Source organism: Tachyglossus aculeatus, chromosome X2 (genome assembly GCF_015852505.1).
Source record: "Tachyglossus aculeatus isolate mTacAcu1 chromosome X2, mTacAcu1.pri, whole genome shotgun sequence".
NCBI lineage: Eukaryota > Metazoa > Chordata > Mammalia > Monotremata > Tachyglossidae > Tachyglossus > Tachyglossus aculeatus.
The window spans coordinates 3,708,392-3,728,025 of NC_052100.1; the positions used below are offsets into that span (position 1 = coordinate 3,708,392).

Sequence of the window (19,634 nt, forward strand, 5' to 3'; positions counted from 1 at the left end):
GAGTGCAGCCCTTCGAGTCGTACATTATAACAGTTGGAAGACACGTTCCCTGCCCACAAAGAGCTTACGATCTTGAGAAGGCCCACAGCAGCCGGGCTTCCCAACTGGTCTCCCACCCACGTACTAACCGAGTCTGACCCAACTCAGCTTCCAAGACCAGAGGAGACGGCGCAGGTTCGGGGTGGGATGGCCAAATGTATTTTCGATTTGAGGAGCGACCAGTGGGAAGAGCCCAGGCTTGGGAGCCACGAGACTTGGGAGACCCCGGGCAAGTCGCTTCGCTTCCCTGGGCCTCGGTTTCCTCAACTGCGAAATGGGAATCTGATACCTGTCCAGCCTCCCCGTGGGCTGGGAGCCCCCGCGTGGGACAGGGGTTGCACCCAACCTGGTGGACCTGTATTTACCCCGGCGTGGACGACACACAGTAAGCGCTTCCATACCACATGTATAACGCATGAGCCCAAAGTGTGTTGAGGTTCCCACTGGCCTTCAAGGGGAATTTACCAGCCTAGACATCGAGGCTGCGTGGCTACCGACCCGCACAATGACCCAGACTACCGAGTGCTCCCTGGGTGCTGGGTAACCGGATCCAACGATCAGGAGGGGTCGATACTACAGAGTAGGCCCCCCCCGCCGTCCCCAGCGCCCGGCCACCTTACCTGAGACGGCCAGGAAGTCGTCGATAGAAGTGATGTCGTCCACGGCGTCGGTGAGCACCCGAACCTGTCTCTCCCACTGTTCTTTGAAGAGGTCCATGTTCTCCTGGGCCAGTTTGCTCTGGGGTTTGGCGGCCAGAGCCAGGGCCGCGTTGATCACCTGCAACACACGTCCGAGTTCACGCCTTCGCTCTCGCCGGTAACGCTGAACCCAGCTCGGTCAGTGACCCCGGGGAGACGTGGAACCCTGCCCTGCTCGGCCCGGCCCCCCAAAACCAAAGTCTGGCTACTGCCAGCCCATCTGTGCGGGTCACTAGTCTGGAAACGAAGCTTTTGTGGTTCTGCTTTAAACCCTCGCTCGGCTGGAGAAACCCCACGGAGTACGGTGATCAAATGGAGACCTTTCCTGGATGTGTTCCTGGCTCCCCGCTGTCCTGCCAGAGACGGTTCGTTTCAGATAAGAGGGACAGAGAGAGCGAGTCTCGCTCTCCAACGGCAGGGTGGCTTTAATACTCGGGAGCAAATGGGAGCCCTCCCCATCCCGGCCAACAGCCCCGGTTGGAAAAGCTTGTCCCATTCCTAGCCTCCCGGAGGGAGGAGTCGTTTCTGGCTCGGTGACTCACTCCTGCCAGCACCCCCGCCATGGGCCGGCCAAGAGGGAGGCCTCTTGGAGGAGATAAGTCTTTGAAGTTGACATAGTAAGCACTTAACAAATACCATACTGGAGGGGAAAGAAAAGCACTCGGCAGAAAGGGAGATGGATGTTGGACTGTAAGCTAGTTGTAGACAGGGGATGTGTCTGTTTATTTTTATATTGTACTCTCCCAAGTGCTTAGTACAATGCTTTGCTCAATAAAATACATCAATGGATGAATGTCCAAGCTCCTGCCCAGCGACAGAAAACCCGAAAGCAGAAGGCAACGAGTGGGGGTGCGGTGCCTCTCACCGGTCTCACACATTATTTTTAGGTTCCCAGTGGGACAACCGAAATGACCTCCCCATTCTGAGGGTGAGGGGCCGGGTGGAGGATGTGTTATTGGTCGGGGCCCTTCCCAGAATCAATCAATCATATTTATTGAGCGCTTACTGTGTGCAGAGCACTGTACCAAGCGCTTGGGAAGTGCAAGTTGGCAACATATAGAGACGGTCCCTACCCAACAGTGGGCTCACAGTCTAGAAGGGGGAGCCAGAGAACAAAACAAAACATATTAACAAAATAAGCAGAATAGATATGTACAAGTGAAATAAATAGAGTAATAAATACGTACAAACATATATACATGTATACAGGTGCTGTGGGGAAGGGATGGAGGGGGGATGGAGAGGGGGAAGAGGGGGAGAGGAAGGAGGGGGCTCAGTCTGGGAAGGCCTACAGAAGACAGGTCAGGGCAGGGGGCCGCTGCCTGGAGGAGCTTTACGCCAAATCTGAACACCAGTCCCCCTTAAATCTCGCCCTGAAAAGTCCCGTAGCCTCCCCAAGACTACAGCCAGCTCCCCTTCTAGTAGGGGATCAGAGAGATCCCGGGGCTGGGCATCCCACATCCGAGACGGCGGGGGGTCCTGTGAGGCTCGAAAACCACGCCGCCAAAGCCTGCCACCGTCCTCGACGGGCCCAAGGTCAGCATGGTCGGAAGCCAAGAACCCCCAAGGAAGGGAAGGAGAAATCTATGAGGGGAAGGAGAAGGGAAAGAATGGCTAGCTCTCCGTGAGGCGGCTTCTCGTCTACTTGTGTCTTGAGGAAAAAAGAAACCGAGCTAAATAGAGGCCTCCGGTCTTCACAACTCCCCCGGAAAGGGCGCTCAATTAAAACAGGCCACAGGGTCGAAGGACCGCGTTTGAATCCGCTCCGACGTGCGGGGCACAAGCCAGGACGGAAAAATGAATTATTAAGCCATAGCGTTATTTAACTTTCCCCTGATTTTAAAGGGCATAAAACACTGGCAAAGAAAAAAAAAATACCATCTCCGAGCATGCAGATTTTGAATGTGGGCCAGATGATTAAAAAAAAAAAAATTCAGTAATTCATTGGGCGATTGCTATGGACTACGACCTTAGTGTTTCCTGAGCGTGATTCATGGTTCCTGGGTTCAGTGTTCAGGGTCAAATCCCTTCCTTACTGTCACTGCAGCATTTCCACGCTGTCGCATAATGGGAGCTGAGCTGGCAGCGCCCGAGAATTCCCAGTCTTCCCCAAAGCCCGGGCAACCACCGGGGAAATCTAGAGGAGACCTGGAAGAGATCTAAAAGAGGTGTAGAAGCGGGGCTGGGCTAGAGGCAGTGCGGCCTAGTGGATGGAGCCCGGGCCTGGGAATCGGAAGGAGCTGGGTCCTAAATCCCGGCTCTGCCACCTGTCTGTGGTGTGACCTCGGGCAAGTCACTTCCCTTCTCAGGGCCTCAGTTTCCCCATCTGGAAAACGGGGATGACGACTGTGAGCGCGATGTGGGACGTGGACTGTGTCCAACCTGACGAGCTTGTATCTACCCCGGCGCTTACTACAGTAAGTGCTTAACAGATACCACTAAAAAAAAATCCAAAAAGCTTTCCCAAGCGCTTAGGCAGTGCTCTGCACATAGGAAGCATTCGCTAAATACTTTCGAGGGGAGCAGTGTGGTTCAGTGGAAAGAGCCCGGGCTTGGGAGTCAGAGGTCACGGGTTCTAATCCTGGCTCCCCCACGTCTGCTGTGTGACCGTGGGCAAGTCACTTAACTTCTCTGAGCCTGTTACCTCATCTGTAAAATGGGTATTAAGCCTATAAGCCCCACGTGGGACAATGTGGTCAACTAGTAATAATAATAACAACATTTATTAAGCGCTTACTATGTGCAAAGCACTGTTCTAAGCGCTGGGGAGGTTACAAGGTGATCAGATTGTCCCACGGGGGGCTCACGGTCTTAATCCCCATTTAACAGATGAGGGAACTGAGGCCCAGAGAAGTGAAGTGACTTGACCAAAGTCACACAGCTAACAACTGGCAGAGCGGGGATTTGAACCCATGACCTCGGACTCCAAAGGCCGGGCTCTTTCCACTGAGCCACGCTGCTTAGTATCCCTCTCAGCACTTAGAACAGTGCTTTGCACATAGTAAGCGCTTAACAAATGCCACTATTATTATTTACCGAGCACTTCGCGTGGGGCCAAGCGGAGTCCTCATCGCTCCGGAGGATAGCAAAAATCGAAGCACAATTTCCATTGTCTGAGCTTCACGCACCCGTGGATCAAAGGGACTGCTTCCATTAGAATTTACTAGACTCTCCATATGAACCCCCCCAACGCCCCCCGGAGCTTTACGATCATTTATATAAATACGCTCAGTAGGTGTGATCAGCGTATGTTACCATCTGTTTCGGATGATACGTGAAAGCATTGTCGCTCCCGGAGCCTTTCCAAACCGAATGGGGATCGAGCGACGTTAAAAATAAAAGTGCTGATGAGGGTGAAACGGCTCATTGGAAAAGACCCAGTTTCCCCCAAATCTCCTTCGAGTTTGTGTGTTTTCCGCGGTTCGGAAGTCGTCCGAAGAGGTGCCCGCCGCTGGCTTTATTTACCCAGACTCGACGAGCGGGCTAGTGACCGGGAAACGTCAATCAGCCCGGCTATGGTTCCACTACTAGAGGAAAGGGGACGGGAGCTTGACGAAATCCCTCCGATAATAATAATAATAATAATGGCATTTATTAAGCGCTTACTATGTGCAAAGCACTGTTCTAAGCGCTGGGGAGGTTACAAGGTGATCAGGTTGTCCCACGGGGGGCTCAGTCTTAATCCCCATTTTACAGATGAGGGAACTGAGGCACAGCGTCTGTCTCCCCCTTCTAGACTGTGAGCCCGTCCGATGTTCGGCAGGGCAAGAAGGGAGATTGAAAAGCGATCGACTTAGCTCTATGTACGTTTCTCCTTTTTTTCCCCACCAGGCCTCAGCCGGGGCTCTACGCCCCACCACACTTTACTCCAACACCCTGATTCTACGGATCTCTTTCGTCCCCACGTTCCCGTCGCCCCGTTTTTCAACCTAGAAGAGTTGAGGTGAGTCTGCGGGTCGGGGCCCACCTCGAACCTGGGATGAGAACTGAACTGGCGGCAGCGACAAGACGCGCCGGAGCATTTTTTTCTTTATCGGATCTTTTAAATGCTCACTATATGCCAGGCGCTGGTCTGTCACTTCTCTAGGCCTCAGTTCCTTCATTTTTAAAGTGGGGATGACGACTGGATGCCCCATGTGGGACAGGGACTGTGTCCAACCTGATTAACTTGTATCTATCAGTGTTTAGAACAGTGCTTGGCACATAGTAAGTGCTTAACAAGTACCATTATTATTATTCTTAAATACCATGGCTCAATCGATTACCACCCCCCCCGCCCAATGATCTTCCCATTTCTGCTTTCATTCGTTCCTACAGTAGTCTTCAGAGGATGCTCTAACACGGCTTTAATAATTGAATATCGTTCGAATTAACCACTGGGTCCAGGAAGAGAGCTGGGCCGTCCCCAGAAGCAAGGGAAACATAAGAAACAGACAAAAAGTCGAAAAGCGTTGGGCACCGCCAACAGGTAACCCTGAACTGTAGGGCTCCGCGGGTAGAACTGACTGACCGGCGGGAATGGGAAATGGAACGGGCAAGGAGCTTTCATCTGTCCCGGATTCTCCTTTGGCGGTGGATGGAAATGGTCTGAAACAGAACGGGAGCAGGGGGAAGGGGCCGACCCCCAAATCCCCGTCCACTCGCCGCCTCGTCTTCAAAAAGACTACAGGTAGTTCACGTTCCCAAGGTTATCTTTGACAGCGGAAAATTCAACGTGTCCGGGCTGCCGTGGTGATTAAATGAGAAGGCTCCCGGAGGCCGGGGAGGGATGTTGGGGTGGGGAGAAGAGGTGAAGTGAGGGAAATGGGGAAAAGTGACGCATTAACGGACAAGGAGGTTTTCCTCGCAAGAAGCGGCCATAACACTCGCAGGCATAAATGGAATTGATTTTAATGTCTGCCCTCCCCAACTAGACTGTAAGTTCCTTATGGGCAGGAATGCTTCTTCTGACTCTGTCTACCAAGTGCGCAGTGCAGTGCTCTGCACGCAGTAAGCGCTCAATAAGCAGCATGGTTCAGTGGAAAGAGCCCGGGCTTTGGAGTCAGAGGTCGTGGGTTCAAATCCCGGCTCTGCCAATTGTCGGCTGTGTGTCTTTGGGCAAGTCACTTAACTTCTCTGTGCCTCAGTTCCCTCATCTGTAAAAATGGGGATTAAAACTGTGAGCCCCCCGTGGGACAAACCTGATCACCCTGTAACCTCCCCAGTGCTTAGAAGAGTGCTTTGCACATAGGAAGTGCTCAATAAATGCCATCATTATTATTATTATTACCACTGATTGATCATCAGGTCGGACACAACTGTGTTATTACTCTATTTTATTTGTACATATTCTATTTATTGTGTTAATATGTTTTATTTTGTTGTCTGTCTCCCCCTTCTAGACTGTGAGCCTACTGTTGGGTAGGGACCGTCTCTATATCCTGCCAACGTGGACTTCCCAAGCACTTACTACAGTGCTCTGCACACAGTAAGCGCTCAATAAATACGATTGAATGAATGAATTCCCTGTCCCCCATGGGGCTCCTAGTCTCATTAGGAAGAACGGGTACTGAACCCCCATTTAACAGAGGAGGAAACTGAGGCCCAGAGAAGCCCTCCACCGTTGAGATTCCTCCCGTCCGTCTGTACGCTGGGGGTTCAAAATGAAGAGCGCCAGCCCCACTGACCATGTCAGGAGGCCACCTCCCCCCTAGCTGGTGAGGGGTGAAGGATGGATGAGCGGCAGAGGGACACTGCAAACTGAGGAGAAGGAAAGGGGCCCGCCGGGAACAAAAGTCCGTGGGCCGAGAGCCGGGCTAACCCGAGAAGCGGAGGTGTTTACAGGCTAATTTCTCCTGTACTGGACTCTCCCAAGCGCTTAGAACAGCGCTCTGCACTGAGTAAGCGCTCAGTAAATACCAGCAATTGGTGAAAATTCCTTTCCCGGGACTCTCGGCGGCACCTCGCCCCATCCCGGAAGCAACGGGCGGGGGCTCTCGTGGAATTTCCGACGGAAGATCCTGGCCCCGCTTCCTTTTACAGATGCCCTTTCTTCCCGATCTACGGGGCTCCGTCTAAGGAGGCAGGGAGCCCTAGCCAGATGCTCGTGCTTGGCACTTCTGGAGGCTACGTTTGAAATCCGTCCAGTGGTTCCCCAGCTCTCCCCCGGGCTCCCGAACGACGGAGCTAGCGCTCGGAAGGTTTTACATTTCCTCTCAGTCGGATTTAGGGCCGAGCGAGAGCGAGGAGCTGGAAGCGGTGACGTTCTCGCTTGTGCCAAGGCCTCTCATCCCCCGCTAGCAACGCTCCTCCTCTTCCCGGGGTGGGGGCTAATGGATGCTGCCCCAAAGGACCGCCGCCAAACCCATCTTAGAAGGACTTTAAGAGGGCTCGACATCTCCTCCCGCCCCCGCAATTCACCCCACGCCCCCCTGGGTCTTTCGCTTGCCAAATTTGCCAGTCAGGCTCCTTACAGGAGCCGGCTGGCTGACCCAGAAGCGAACGGGACGTTTCAAATCTATTTATTCTTTGTGGTTTATCAATTCTGTCTGGGCGCCCCAGACGTCTGAATTCACACTAATCCTCGCTCTTCCCAGAAGGCACCCCCGACGGGAGCCAGCTCCGATGCCCGTCTTCCACGGCCCTCGGAGCCACGCGGCCGCCAACGCGGGGCCATGCGGGGGGACCCCTTCCTTGGCTCCCAGCCCTGACCCCGGGGGGCACAGAAGAACGATCCTTCCTCCTACGATCTCAACTCACGTTGCCAGGCAGTCCAGCTTTTTCCATGCCCAGTGAAAACGGACGGTCCTACTCAAAGGCCCCCCGCTTGCCCAGGTACCGGAAAAAAACGGGGTAATCCTGCCCCCGCTCATTGAGGCTGTTAGACCGTACTTATTAAGCCGGTTAACACCACCGGGGCAAGTTCAGAGTGCTCTCAATCTATCCTTCCCCTCCCCACAGCACCTGTATATATGTTTGTACGTGTTTATTACTCCATTCTATTTGTACATATTTATTCTATTTATTTTATTTTGTTAATATGTTTTGTTGTCTGTCTCCCCCTTATAAACTGTGAGCCCACTGTTGGGCAGGGACGGTCTCTATATGTTGCCAACTTGGACTTCTCAAGTGCTTAGTACAGTGTCTGCACACAGTAAGCGCTAAACAAATACGACTGAATGAATGAAATTAATGAATTAAGTGCTTACTGTGTGCTGTACTGAGCGCTTGGGAGCGTACAATGCAAAAGAGTTGGGAGACACATTCCCCGCCCACCGGGAACTTTAGCTAAACGCATTACCTGACCAAGGTTTCCCAGCCGACCCGTCTGTAGGCCCGGGATTTAACAAAGGTCCTGTCCAAGTCTTTCCAAAGACAAACTGCTATCCCCAAAGGCTTCCCCCACCCATCCCGTTCCAAAACAACATTCCCAGGTAGACTAGCTTACCGAATTCCAGCTGCGCCTTACCTGAGGACAGAGAGCTTCCAGCTGGTTTGCCGACATGCGCACCAGTTTCACCCCTTCTTCGTTGTTGGAGATGGAGCAGGCCAAATTTGCCACCTATATCCAGGAAGTGAAATCACAGAGGTCCACTCAGATTTTTTTCTTTTTAAAAAAGGCATTCCTTCACTCCCCCCACAACGGCTCACTTAACGAGAAAGTGGAACTAGGTGAGCCCTCCAGGTCAGAAACCAGTGGTGTCTAATCTCCCGTTTCCTTTTTCTCAGTACAGAGCTCAATCTAGTCAAACGAAAGCAATTTGACATTAGGGAGCATATTCCAGAGTTGGCTTATTGGAAAAATTTCAGCCCCCGATTCAGTGACCCGCTAGCTAGCCTTTGGGGGAAGAAAGTGTAGGGGGGAATAAAAGCAGGCTTTTTCCTTTAATGTGTGTTGAAATTTCACTCGAACTGCTTGCTTCCCTTAGTGGGCGGACACAGCCTGGGCTGGGGAAGGGAGCTGGATTTTGTAGTGGCAGTGGAAGTGCGACAACTACTACATCTTCGGGACAGTCCACGGACCTGATCCAGGACCACCTCTTAGGGTAACAGAAACAACCCACCTGACCCAACTCAACACAATCTTAATCCCCATTTGACAGATGAGGGAACTGAGGCCCAGGGAAGCCAAGTGGCTCTTCTTGGGTCTCGCAGCAGACAAGTGGCAGAGCCGGGTCCTTCTGATTCCCGGGCCTGCTTCTCCATCTTTGAATCGTTCCGTGACGGTACGAAAGAAAGCGGATTGGCATTTAGGGGCATTAGTGGAATACCCAGCGCCACTCGGGTGACCCACAACAGGAAGTCTCCCAGGTGCCTTGGGCACACCGCAGGTGCTTGACAAATCCTCTGGAATGAAGGAGCTCTACGGACTAACGAAATTCAGCAATGAGGAGATGGGGGGGACCTCCACATTGTAGAATTCTTTGCCAACGAGTTCCAATTCCAAAATCAATCAATCAATCGTATTTATTGAGCGCTTACTGTGTGCAGAGCACTGTACTAAGCGCTTGGGAAGTACAAGCTGGCAACATATACAGACAGTCCCTACCCAACAGTGGGCTCACAGTCTAAAACACCAGACCCTCCCCAGGTTCTAACCCCTTAGTCTCTTAGCAGACCGTCGGATCCTCTATGAACAGGGCAATCTGCAACTGGTGTGCATTGAAAAGTGTCTGAATTATCTTCCAAACAAACAGGGTTTCCGCAACGGGAAAACAAGGGACGGGAAGGAGCTATGCCGGTTAACTTAAAACAAGACCCGCATCTTCAAACCGCTCTCGGGAGAAGGGAATCAAAATTCTGAGAGCTTCTTCAAGTCTCATTTGACAGGTGAATGAACACTTGCTATTTTGAGCCACGAGGCAGCTTCGCTTGAGCACAAGGCAGTGGGGAAAAAAAAAAATACTTCAAAGACAACATGCAAGATGAAACACCCGACGCCGTCCCCGTCAGAAACGCAAAAGATACCTGCTCCCAACAGAGATGGTATCTCAAGGCAAAGAGGAAAATCATTTATCAGCTCGGAAGCCGAGGGCGGCTCAGAAAGTGATCACTTCGCAAGTTACCCCCGCCTAATTGAGCTAAGGTGTTTCTTTTCCCCCTGCATGCCGGGAAGACAGAATTCCTATGGGGAAGAATGATATTGCTTCCCCACCCGCCCCCCTGCTTTGAAATCTCCCCCTCGCCTTATGGCTGTAAATCTTGCAGGTGGAGAATATCGGAGCGGCAGAAACAGTGAGACCGGGATCGTTTATCGCCTCGCTGGCGTCGGAGGGTGGATGGCTAAAAGTTCAGGGTGGAGGGGGATGTCACTGGCTGGGGCGGGACCATTGGAGGTGACAGTTTCTGTGGACCCCTAAACTAGACAATCCATGGTAGTAATCAATCAATCAATCAATCATATTTATTGAGCGCTTACTATGTGCAGAGCACTGTACTAAGCGCTTGGAAAGTATAAATTGGCAACATATAGAGACAGTCCCTACCCAACATTGGGCTCACAGTCTAAAAGTAATAATAATAATGGTGCTTGTTCAGCATTTAGAACAGTGCTTTGCACATAGCGCTTAACAAATGCCATCTTCATCATTATTATTATTAAGCGCTTACTATGTGCAAAGCACTGTTCAAAGCGCTGGGGTATATACAAGGTTATCAGGTTGTTCCACATGGGGCTCACGGTCTTAATCCCCATTTTACTTGTCCAACTTGTACTTCCCAAGCGCTTAGTACAGTGCTCTGCACACAGTAAGCGCTCTCAATAAATACAATTGATTGATTGATTTTACGGATGAGATAACTGAGGCACAGATAACTGTAACAGAGCTGACAAGTGGCAGAGCAGGGATTAGAACTCACGGCCTCTGATTCCCAAGCCCGGGCTCTTTCCACCAAGTCATGCTGCTTCGGGAATAGTAAATGCTTAACGAATACCATGATGATAACGGAAATGATTGAGTGCTTATTGGGAGCAGAGCACCCTGCTAAATTCTTGGAAGTCTATGGCAGACTGTAAGCTTCTCGTGGGCAGGGAACGTGTCTCCTGACTCTGTTGCATTGTACCCCCCTCCAAACGCTTAGTACACCCAGAAAGCGCTCAATGAATACCAGCTGCTTGGCTGGCTGAGGCCTGTCAACTCTACTAGCCGTGTTCCGGGTAATAATAATAATAATGATGGTATTTATTAAGGGCTTACTACATGCAAAGCACTGTTCTAAGCGCTGGGGAGGTTACAAGGTGATCAAGTTGTCCCACGGGGCGGGGGGGGGGGGGGGGGGGCTCACAGTCTTCATCCCCATTTTACAGATGAGGTAACTGAGGCCCGGAGAAGTCAAGTGACTTGCCCAAAGTCACACAGCTGACCAGTGGCGGAGCCGGGATTTGAACCCATGACCTCCGACTCCAAAGCCCAGGCTCCTTTCCACTGAGCCACGCTGCTTCTCTGTGCTTGAAAAGTACAATTCAGTAGCTGTATATACAACCTGTACATATGTATATATGTTTGCATGTATTTATTACTCTATTTAATTTGTCCATATTTATTCTATTTATTTTATTTTGTTAATATGTTCTGTTTTGTTGTCCGTCTCCCCCTTCTAGACTGTGAGCCCGCTGTTGGGTAGAGGCCGTCTCTAGATGCTGCCAACTTGGACTTCCCAAGCACTTGGTACAGTGCTCTGCACACAGTAAGCGCTCAATAAATACGATTGAATGAATGATTGATCTGGCTCCCACATCGCAAACTGAGTTGGTGACACGGAGCGGGGGCAACTGAAAAATCAGGGGCCCTTGTCGGGAAATTCGAAGCCTATAAGGGCAACGGCATAACCTTTGATTTTCCTTCTTGCTACCCTTTCAAGTACATAAATGTGTAAGAAAAAAGAAAAAACACCCACTATAATAGCTTTGTTTGTTGCCTGCCGCAGTTAAGGATGTGTCACCCTTTAGTAACAAGGCTGCTGGCCCAGATTTCGACTAGCAACACAAGGAGGCTTGTACGGTTTAAACAGATAAATGTATGGAAATTGACGCTGTAAACAGATTTTTAAATGACAGACAAACATTCCTCGGGCTCCTGGTGCCCCTGAAACAATCAACGCCAAAACCCAACTCCACCCACCCTCTCACCCGAACAATTTCTCCACGATTCACCCTGAAATCACTTTTTTTTTCACATTTAACAAAGTTTTTAACGATGCACAGAAGCAGCGTGGCTCAGTGGAAAGAGACCGGGCTTTGGAGTCGGAGGTCATGGGTTCAAATCCCGGCTCTGCCAATTATCAGCTGGGTGACTTTGGACAAGTCACTTGCATGAATGAATGAACAAAGTCATCAGAATCAATAGAAATAATAGTACAGTGCTCTGCACACAGTAAGCGCTCACTAAATATGATTGATTGATTCCCAAGCACTTAGTACAGTGCTCTGCACACAGTAAGTGCTCAATAAATACGATTGAATGAATGAATGTGGAGAATACTGTACTAAATGCTTAGAAGAGTACTATATAACAACTGTCGCCCCCGCCTTACCTCCTTCCCCTCCCCACAGCACCTGTATATGTGTATATATGTTTGTACGTATTTATTACTCTATTTATTTATTTTACTTGCACATATTTGTTCCATTTATTTTATTTTGTTAATATGTTTTGTCGTCTGTCTCCCCCTTCTAGACTGTGAGCCCACTGTTGGGTAGGGACTATTTCTATATGTTGCCAACATGGACTTCCCAAGCGCTTAGTACAGTGCTCTGCACACAGTAAGCGCTCAATAAATACGATTGAATGAATGAATGAATCATTAACAAAATAGAGAGACGGTCCCTACCCAGCAACGGGCTCACAGTCTAGAAGGGGGAGACAGACAACAAAACAAAACATGTGGGCAGGTGTCAAGTCCCAAGCGCTTAGTGCAGTGCTCTGCACACAGTAAGCGCTCAATAAATACAGTTGAATGAATGAACAAAGTCATCAGAATCAACAGAAATACAGCTAGATGCACATCATTAACAAAATAAATAGAGAGACGGTCTCTATCCAACAACGGGCTCACAGTCTAGAAGGGGGAGACAGACGACAAAACAAAACATGTGGCCAGGTGTCAAGTCCCAAGCGCTTAGTATAGTGCTCTGCACACAGTAAGCGCTCAATAAATACGGTTGAATGAATGAACAAAGTCACCAGAATCAACAGAAATAAAGCTAGATGCACATCATTAACAAAATAAATAGGAGACACACAAAGGATTCCCGGGTGGCACAAAACTTTGGCACCCTGTTGTGAGGTTAGCAGGACACATGCCCACACAGTATGGGGTCGTTTCAGACAGGGTGTAGCCGCTTTGATCAGCCCCTTTGATCAGTGATCAGCCCTCTTCGATTACAGAATCTTCCTCGAGGCTTATTGAGGCCTTCTAGCCTGTGAGCCCACAGTTGGGTAGGGACCGTCTCTATGTGTTGCCAACTTGGACTTCCCAAGCGCTTAGTCCAGTGCTCTGCACACAGTAAGCGCTCAATAAATACAGTTGAATGAATGAACAAAGTCATCCGAATCAACAGAAATACAGCTAGATGCACATCATTAACAAAATAAATAGGAGCCACACAAGCTTTGGCACCCTGTTGTGAGGAGATGTTGGCGGGAGACATCGCCCACACAGTATGGGGTCGTGTCAGACAGGGTGTAGCCGCTTTGATCAGCCGCTTTGATCAGTGATCAGCCCTCTTCGATTTCAGAATCTTCCTCGAGGCTTATTGAGGTCTTCTAGGACTTCCCAAGCGCTTAGTGCAGTGCTCTGCACACAGTAAACGCTCAATAAATACGACTGAATGAACAAAGTCATCGGAATCAATAGAAATACTGCTAGATGCACATCATTAACAAAATAAATAGGAGCTACACGAAGGATGGGGGGGGGGGGGGTGCACAAAACTTTGGCACCCTGTTGTGAGGAGATGTTAGCAGGAGGCATCCTCCACACAGTATGGGGTCATTTCAGACAGGGTGTAGCCGCTTTGATCAGTGATCAGCCCTCTTCGATTACAGAATCTTCCTCGAGGCTTATTGAGGCCTTCTAGCCTGTGTGCCAGCTGTTGGGTAGGGACCGTCTCTATATGTTGCCAACTTGGACTTCCCAAGCGCTTAGTATAGTGCTCTGCACACAGTAAGCGCTCAATAAATACGATGGATATTGAGGCCTATTCCTCACATCCCCTGCCGTGGAGCCCTGCCTACAATGGAGTCGGTTATCTAAGCCTTTAGGGAAAATGCAGTCAATATGCCACTTCTGCTGGAGTACGTGGCTACGGTGGACCACAGTAATAATAATAATAATAATCAATCAATCGTATTTATTGAGCGCTTACTGTGTGCAGAGCACTGTACTAAGCGTTTGGGAAGTACAAGTTGGCAACATATACAGTCCCTACCCAACAGCGGGCTCACAGTCTAGAAGGGGGAGAAAGAGAACAAAACCAAACATAGTAACAAAATAAAATAAATAGAATAGATATGTACAAGTAAAATAAATAGAGTAATAAATATGTACAAACATATATACAGGTGCTGTGGGGAAGGGAAGGAGGTAAGACGGGGGATGGAGGGGGGGGCATTTATGGCATTTATTAAGCGCTTACTATGTGCAAAGCACTGTTCTAAGCGCTGGGGAGGTTACAAGGTGATCAGGTTGTCCCACGGGGGGCTCACAGTCTTCATCCCCATTTTACAGTTGAGGGAACTGAGGCACAGCGTCTGTCTCCCCCTTCTAGACTGTGAGCCTGTTGTTGGGTAGGGACCATCTCTATATGCCGCCAACTTGTGCTTCCCAATCAATCAATCAATCAATCAATCGTATTTAATGAGTGCTTACTGTGTGCAGAGCACTGTACTAAGCACTTGGGAAGTCCAAATTGGCAACACATAGAGACGGTCCCTACCCAACAGTGGGCTCACAGTCTAGAAGGGGGAGACAGAGAACAAAACAAAACATATTAACAAAATAAAATAAATAGAATAGTACAAGTAAAAAAATAAATAAATAGAGTAATAAATACGTACAAACATATATACATATATACAGGTGCTGTGGGGAAGGGAAGGAGGTAAGGCGGGGGGATGGAGAGGGGGATTAGTACAGTGCTCTGCACACAGTAAGCGCTCAATAAATACGATTGAATGAATGAATGAATGTCTCCCCCTTCTAGACTGTGAGCCTGCTGGTGGGTAGGGACTGTATATGTCACCATCTTGTACTTCCCAAGCGCTTAGTACGGTGCTTTGCACACAGTAAGCGCTCAATAAATACGACTAAATGAATGGATGAATAGTGTTTAACAAATAGTATAAAAACAAACTAAATTTTTAAAAAAAAAACAAAACACCAGATGTTTCCTTTGGACTTTATGCGTACTGTGCCCGGGTGTGTTCTGATTGATGGTATTAGCAGCGAGGCTTTGTGGAAATTATTTTTCTCTCCTGCTCCACACCTACTGCATATCCAGTGATTCTTGGGCTCTCTGAATTTCTGCTGCGGCAATCGTTTTGCAAAGGGCACCCCAAGAGGGACGCTCATTAATCTCCCCTGGGTATTCTTTCCCAACGCTCAGTGCCCAAAAAGCCATATTGATATGGTGGCTTATTCTGTTTTTCAAAAAATTGTATTTGTGAAGCACTCACTATGTGCCAGGCACTGTACTAAGCGCTGGGGTTAGCTAATCAGGTTGGACACAGTCCATGTCCCGCCTGGGGCTCACAGCCTTAACCCCTATTTGACAGATACGGGAACTAGCACCCGAAGGAGGAAGGTGATGTGCCCAGGGTCCCACAGCAGACAAGTGACAGAGCCAGGATTCGAACCCAGGTCCTTCAGCCTCCCAGGCCCGGGCTGAATCCACTGGGCCAGGCTGCATCTCTGTTCTTACACGGGTGTCCCCATTCCGGGCTCAGTGATCCCAGAGTGTCGCCCGCCGTGTGCCAAGCAAAGCGCCTCCGCTTCGCCGGGGAACGAAAAAGTAAATTCACTTCAGGAAGGAAAACTCCCAGTGGGAGAAGCCTGGAAATCACTGACCTTTGCCTTGGTTTAAGTCAGTGGTTTAATAAAAAAATATATATATATATTTTAAAAAACCCCAGCTCCTACGGGAATCCATTTCTTTCCCATTCGTGAGCTCCTCACCCCGAGCCAGACGCCTAAGCCTCTATTCTGATGCTCTGATTGACATTCCGCTGGTGCCGGCCTCTAATAATAATAATAATAATAATAATAATGATAATAATAGCATTTATTAAGTGCTTACTATGTGCAAAGCACTGTTCTAAGCGCTGGGGGGTTACAAGGAGATCAGGTTGTCCCACAGGGGGCTCACGGGCTTAATCCCCATTTTACAGATGAGGGAACTGGGGCACAGAGAAGTGAAGTGACTTGCCCAAAGTCACCCAGCTGACAATTGGCAGAGCCGGGATTCGAACCCACGACCCCTGACTCCAAAGCCCGGCCGGCCTGCTGTCGGGCCGAGAAAACCAGAGATGTCTGGAGGACATTTCTGGAGAAAGAATGAGCCACCACTCACGCCGCCGTTTCTTTTTTTAGGCGGCGGGCAAACCTGAACGAGAAACAGCGTGGCGCAGTGGGCAGAGCCTGGGCCTGGGGACTCAGAAGGACCTGGGTTCTAATTCCGGCGCCACCACTTGTCCGCTGTGGGACCCCGGGCAAGTCGCTTCACTTCTCTGGGCCTCGGTGACCTCATCTGTAAAAAGCGGGATTAAAACTGTGAGCCATGGACTGTGTCCAACCTGATTACTTTGTGTCTTCCCCAGTGCTTAGTACAACGCCTGGCACCTTGTAAACACTTAACCAATACCATCACTGGACTCTTGCAAGTGCTCAGCACAGTGCTCTGCACGCAGTAGACTGAGCTCCAAGAAAAGAAAAAAAATCTGCTGCGCGCCTTGCTGAATTCTGGTTAGAAAGACCACGGGTCTATTACTGTGGGCCATTTTCAGCATTTTCATTTCCCCCTCACCAGTCATCCCTCCCCTGCAATTATGTACACATACTCATTTGCTACTGTTTACCTACTTCTAATTTATTTTAAAATCTTTCCCCTAGGGACTGTAAGCATCTGTGCTCTGCACACAGTAAGCGCTCAATAAATACGATTGATTGAATGAATGAATGAATGAATCTGGTGGGCAGGAACTGCATCTGATAATACTAATAATGGCAATTATTAGGCACTTACTATGTGCAAAGCACTGCTGGGGGGGGATACAAGGTGATCAGGTTGTCCCACAGGGGGCACACAGTCTTCATCCCCATTTTACAGATGAGGGAACTGAGGCCCAGAGAAGTGAAGTGACTTAATAATAATGGCATTTATTAAGTGCTTACTATGTGCAAAGCACTGTTCTAAGCACTGGGGAAGTTACAAGGTGATCAGGTTGTCCCACGGGGGGCTCACAGTCTTCTTTCCCATTTTACAGATGAGGTAACTGAGAAGGAAAGTGACTTGCCCAAAGTCACACAGCTGACAAGTGGCGGAGGTGGGATTTGAACCCCTGACCTCTGACTCCAAAGCCCGGGCTCTTTCCACTGAGCCACGCTGCTTCTCTTACTCTGTTGACTGTACTTTCCCGAGGATTTCGTCCAGTGCTCTCCACAGACTGAGTGCTCAAAAATCATTGTAATCGTGGCATTTTTTAAGTGCTTACTATGTGCTAAGCATTGTGCTAACTGCCGATGCAGATAAAAAAGTAATCAGGTCTCATTTGGGGCTCCCAGAACAGGTACTGAATCCCCGTTTTGTAGATGAGGGAACTGAAGTCCAGAGGAGTGAAGTGACTTGCCCAAGGTCACACAGCAGACAAGTGGCGGAGCCGGGATTAGAACCCGGGGCCTCTGACTCAAAGGCCCGGGCTCTTCCCGCTAGGCTGCGATGCTTCTTGTAAGTAAATACCATGGTTGGTCAGTTCCCGCGGGAGATCATTTATCACTTGGATAACAGGTATATTAAAAAAAAAAAAAAAAAAACCCAAAAACCCGAGAAGGTGGTTGAGACCTCAGACACTTGGAGATATTTCTGATTTTTTTTTTCCCTTCAATACTTGAAAAGCAGAAAGTGCAGAAGAAAAGAAGCCTGCTGGAATTCAAGGTCTCGTATCTGCCCAAGGACAGTTATTTTGCTTTCATGCAAACTTGGTATTCCGGAGCTCAAAAAATGGCTTCATTTCGTTTGCTCTCTGCAAGGATTCCCATCCCATAACCGTACTGAGACAAAGAAAGAATACCCAAGGAGTCACAGGGGGAGATGAGGTCAGAAGTGGATGCGGAGATTTAAGCTTTTCTCAATGCCACTGCACCTCTGCCACGGGCCCCTCAGCCTCACGTTAAAAAGGCAGATGATTCGAGCTGTACTGAAAACACACACTTCAGAACAACAGTCATGTTCCATTAAGCATTAAATGATAGAAGATTGGACTGATTCAAAAAAAAAAAAAAAACAACAAACCCACAAACCCAACCATCTGGACCGGAGAAACTGCAACTGCGTAAGGTCTTTGTTTATCGACCCATAAGGCGGAGAAACACCACTGGGATGAACTGCATTAAAATGAGACCTTTTAATGGCCCTGGGGGTCGAGGTGAAAAGTGGTATTCGATGGCCCAGCTACTCCTACAGTCGGGGCTTGGTAAAAGTGAGAAAATATCATTTATCCATCTTGTTTTGCCAAGCCGACAAATGACTGTGACGAAAACACCACTGAAAAGGGGAGGGAGATGGGGGGGGGACTTTTTTGATATTAAGTTGCTCAGGGATGACGGTCCCTAGGCAAATCTCCTGGTCAAATCTCACAGGATCGTCTGGCTTGTCTTGGGCTGGGGATGAGGGTGGTGAATCGGATGAGTTCCGGGGACCTTGGTTCCTCGCGCCCCTTCTCGATCTTTGGGTTGCTCCTCCTCTCCCAGTCCTTTACCTTTGGGTGACCCTCAAATCTCACGCCTGACTCTCCCGGCTTATGCCCTGCAGGGGTGGGAGATGGGATTTCCCAGGCCAACGGGACCGGCCTCTTTCCCGGAACATTTGACCCCAAAGCTGCCACTGACTGCCGCTTGAAAAGGGCTTTGGAGGCGGGGAGGAAGGCGGTTTGGCAGATTTGGGGGGGGTGAATCGTGCCTGGTGGACTGGAGATTAGGGAGCAGAGGAGGAAAAGTTCGGGGTTTAACTTGGGAAGAGCACAGAGGGCAAGCTTGGGGAGGGGAGGACAGAGAGAGTGAGAGAGAGAGAGAGAGACCCTGAAGCCACCAGTTAGAGGAATTTTTGTTTTATGAGAGAAGCGATGGGTAACTATGGGAGACTGGAAGACAGCGACGCACTGCTTAAAAAGATGATACGTGCAGCTCTATGTAGGTTAGCTTGAAGAAGGGAAAGGTTTGAGGCAGAGAAAAGGCTTCAATGACCAACCCCTTTTTAGAAACTCCCAAATCCCTCCCTCCGGCCTCGACTTCCGAGCTCCTCTCGATGCCTCACTTGGATAGCGAACGCCCAGCCTCCTCTCGCAAAATCCTCCCTCTCTCCATTACTTGCCCAACACTGTGGAAGACACCACTCCCCTCGAGAGACACTCGGGGTCTGGGATCATCTCGAGAGGCCAGGGAGAATCTGACTTCTCCTGGAGCCAGAAAAGCACGGGGCCGGCAGCAGGACTGAGGAAGAAGTGGGGATACGAGCCGGGGCATGCGGCGTTTAGCGCTCTGCACAGAGTAAACGCTTCAACATTTTCAAAGATGGGTGGCTCCCAGCTAGACACTTACACACCCTGGCCAGTGTAACGCGTAGGGGCCGTTTTAATAATAATAATGGCGTTTATTAAGCGCTTACTATGTGCAAAGCACTGTTCTAAGCGCTGGGGAGGTTACTAG

The 19,634-nt window shown here is 49.6% G+C and overlaps 1 protein-coding gene across 3 annotated transcripts in view; it reads right to left on the bottom strand.

Moving 5' to 3' along the window:
- The window catches only part of CTNNA1 (catenin alpha 1), a 148,820-nt gene that overhangs the window by 17,119 nt on the left and 112,067 nt on the right, over window positions 1-19,634 (bottom strand). For all 3 annotated transcript variants that reach the window (XM_038770589.1, XM_038770587.1, XM_038770588.1), the window contains exons 10-11: window positions 8,185-8,277; window positions 660-816 (exon numbers count right to left, since the gene is read on the bottom strand). In XM_038770589.1, coding sequence (XP_038626517.1) covers window positions 660-816; window positions 8,185-8,277 — 250 coding nt within the window. The remainder of the gene's footprint in view (window positions 1-659; window positions 817-8,184; window positions 8,278-19,634) is intronic.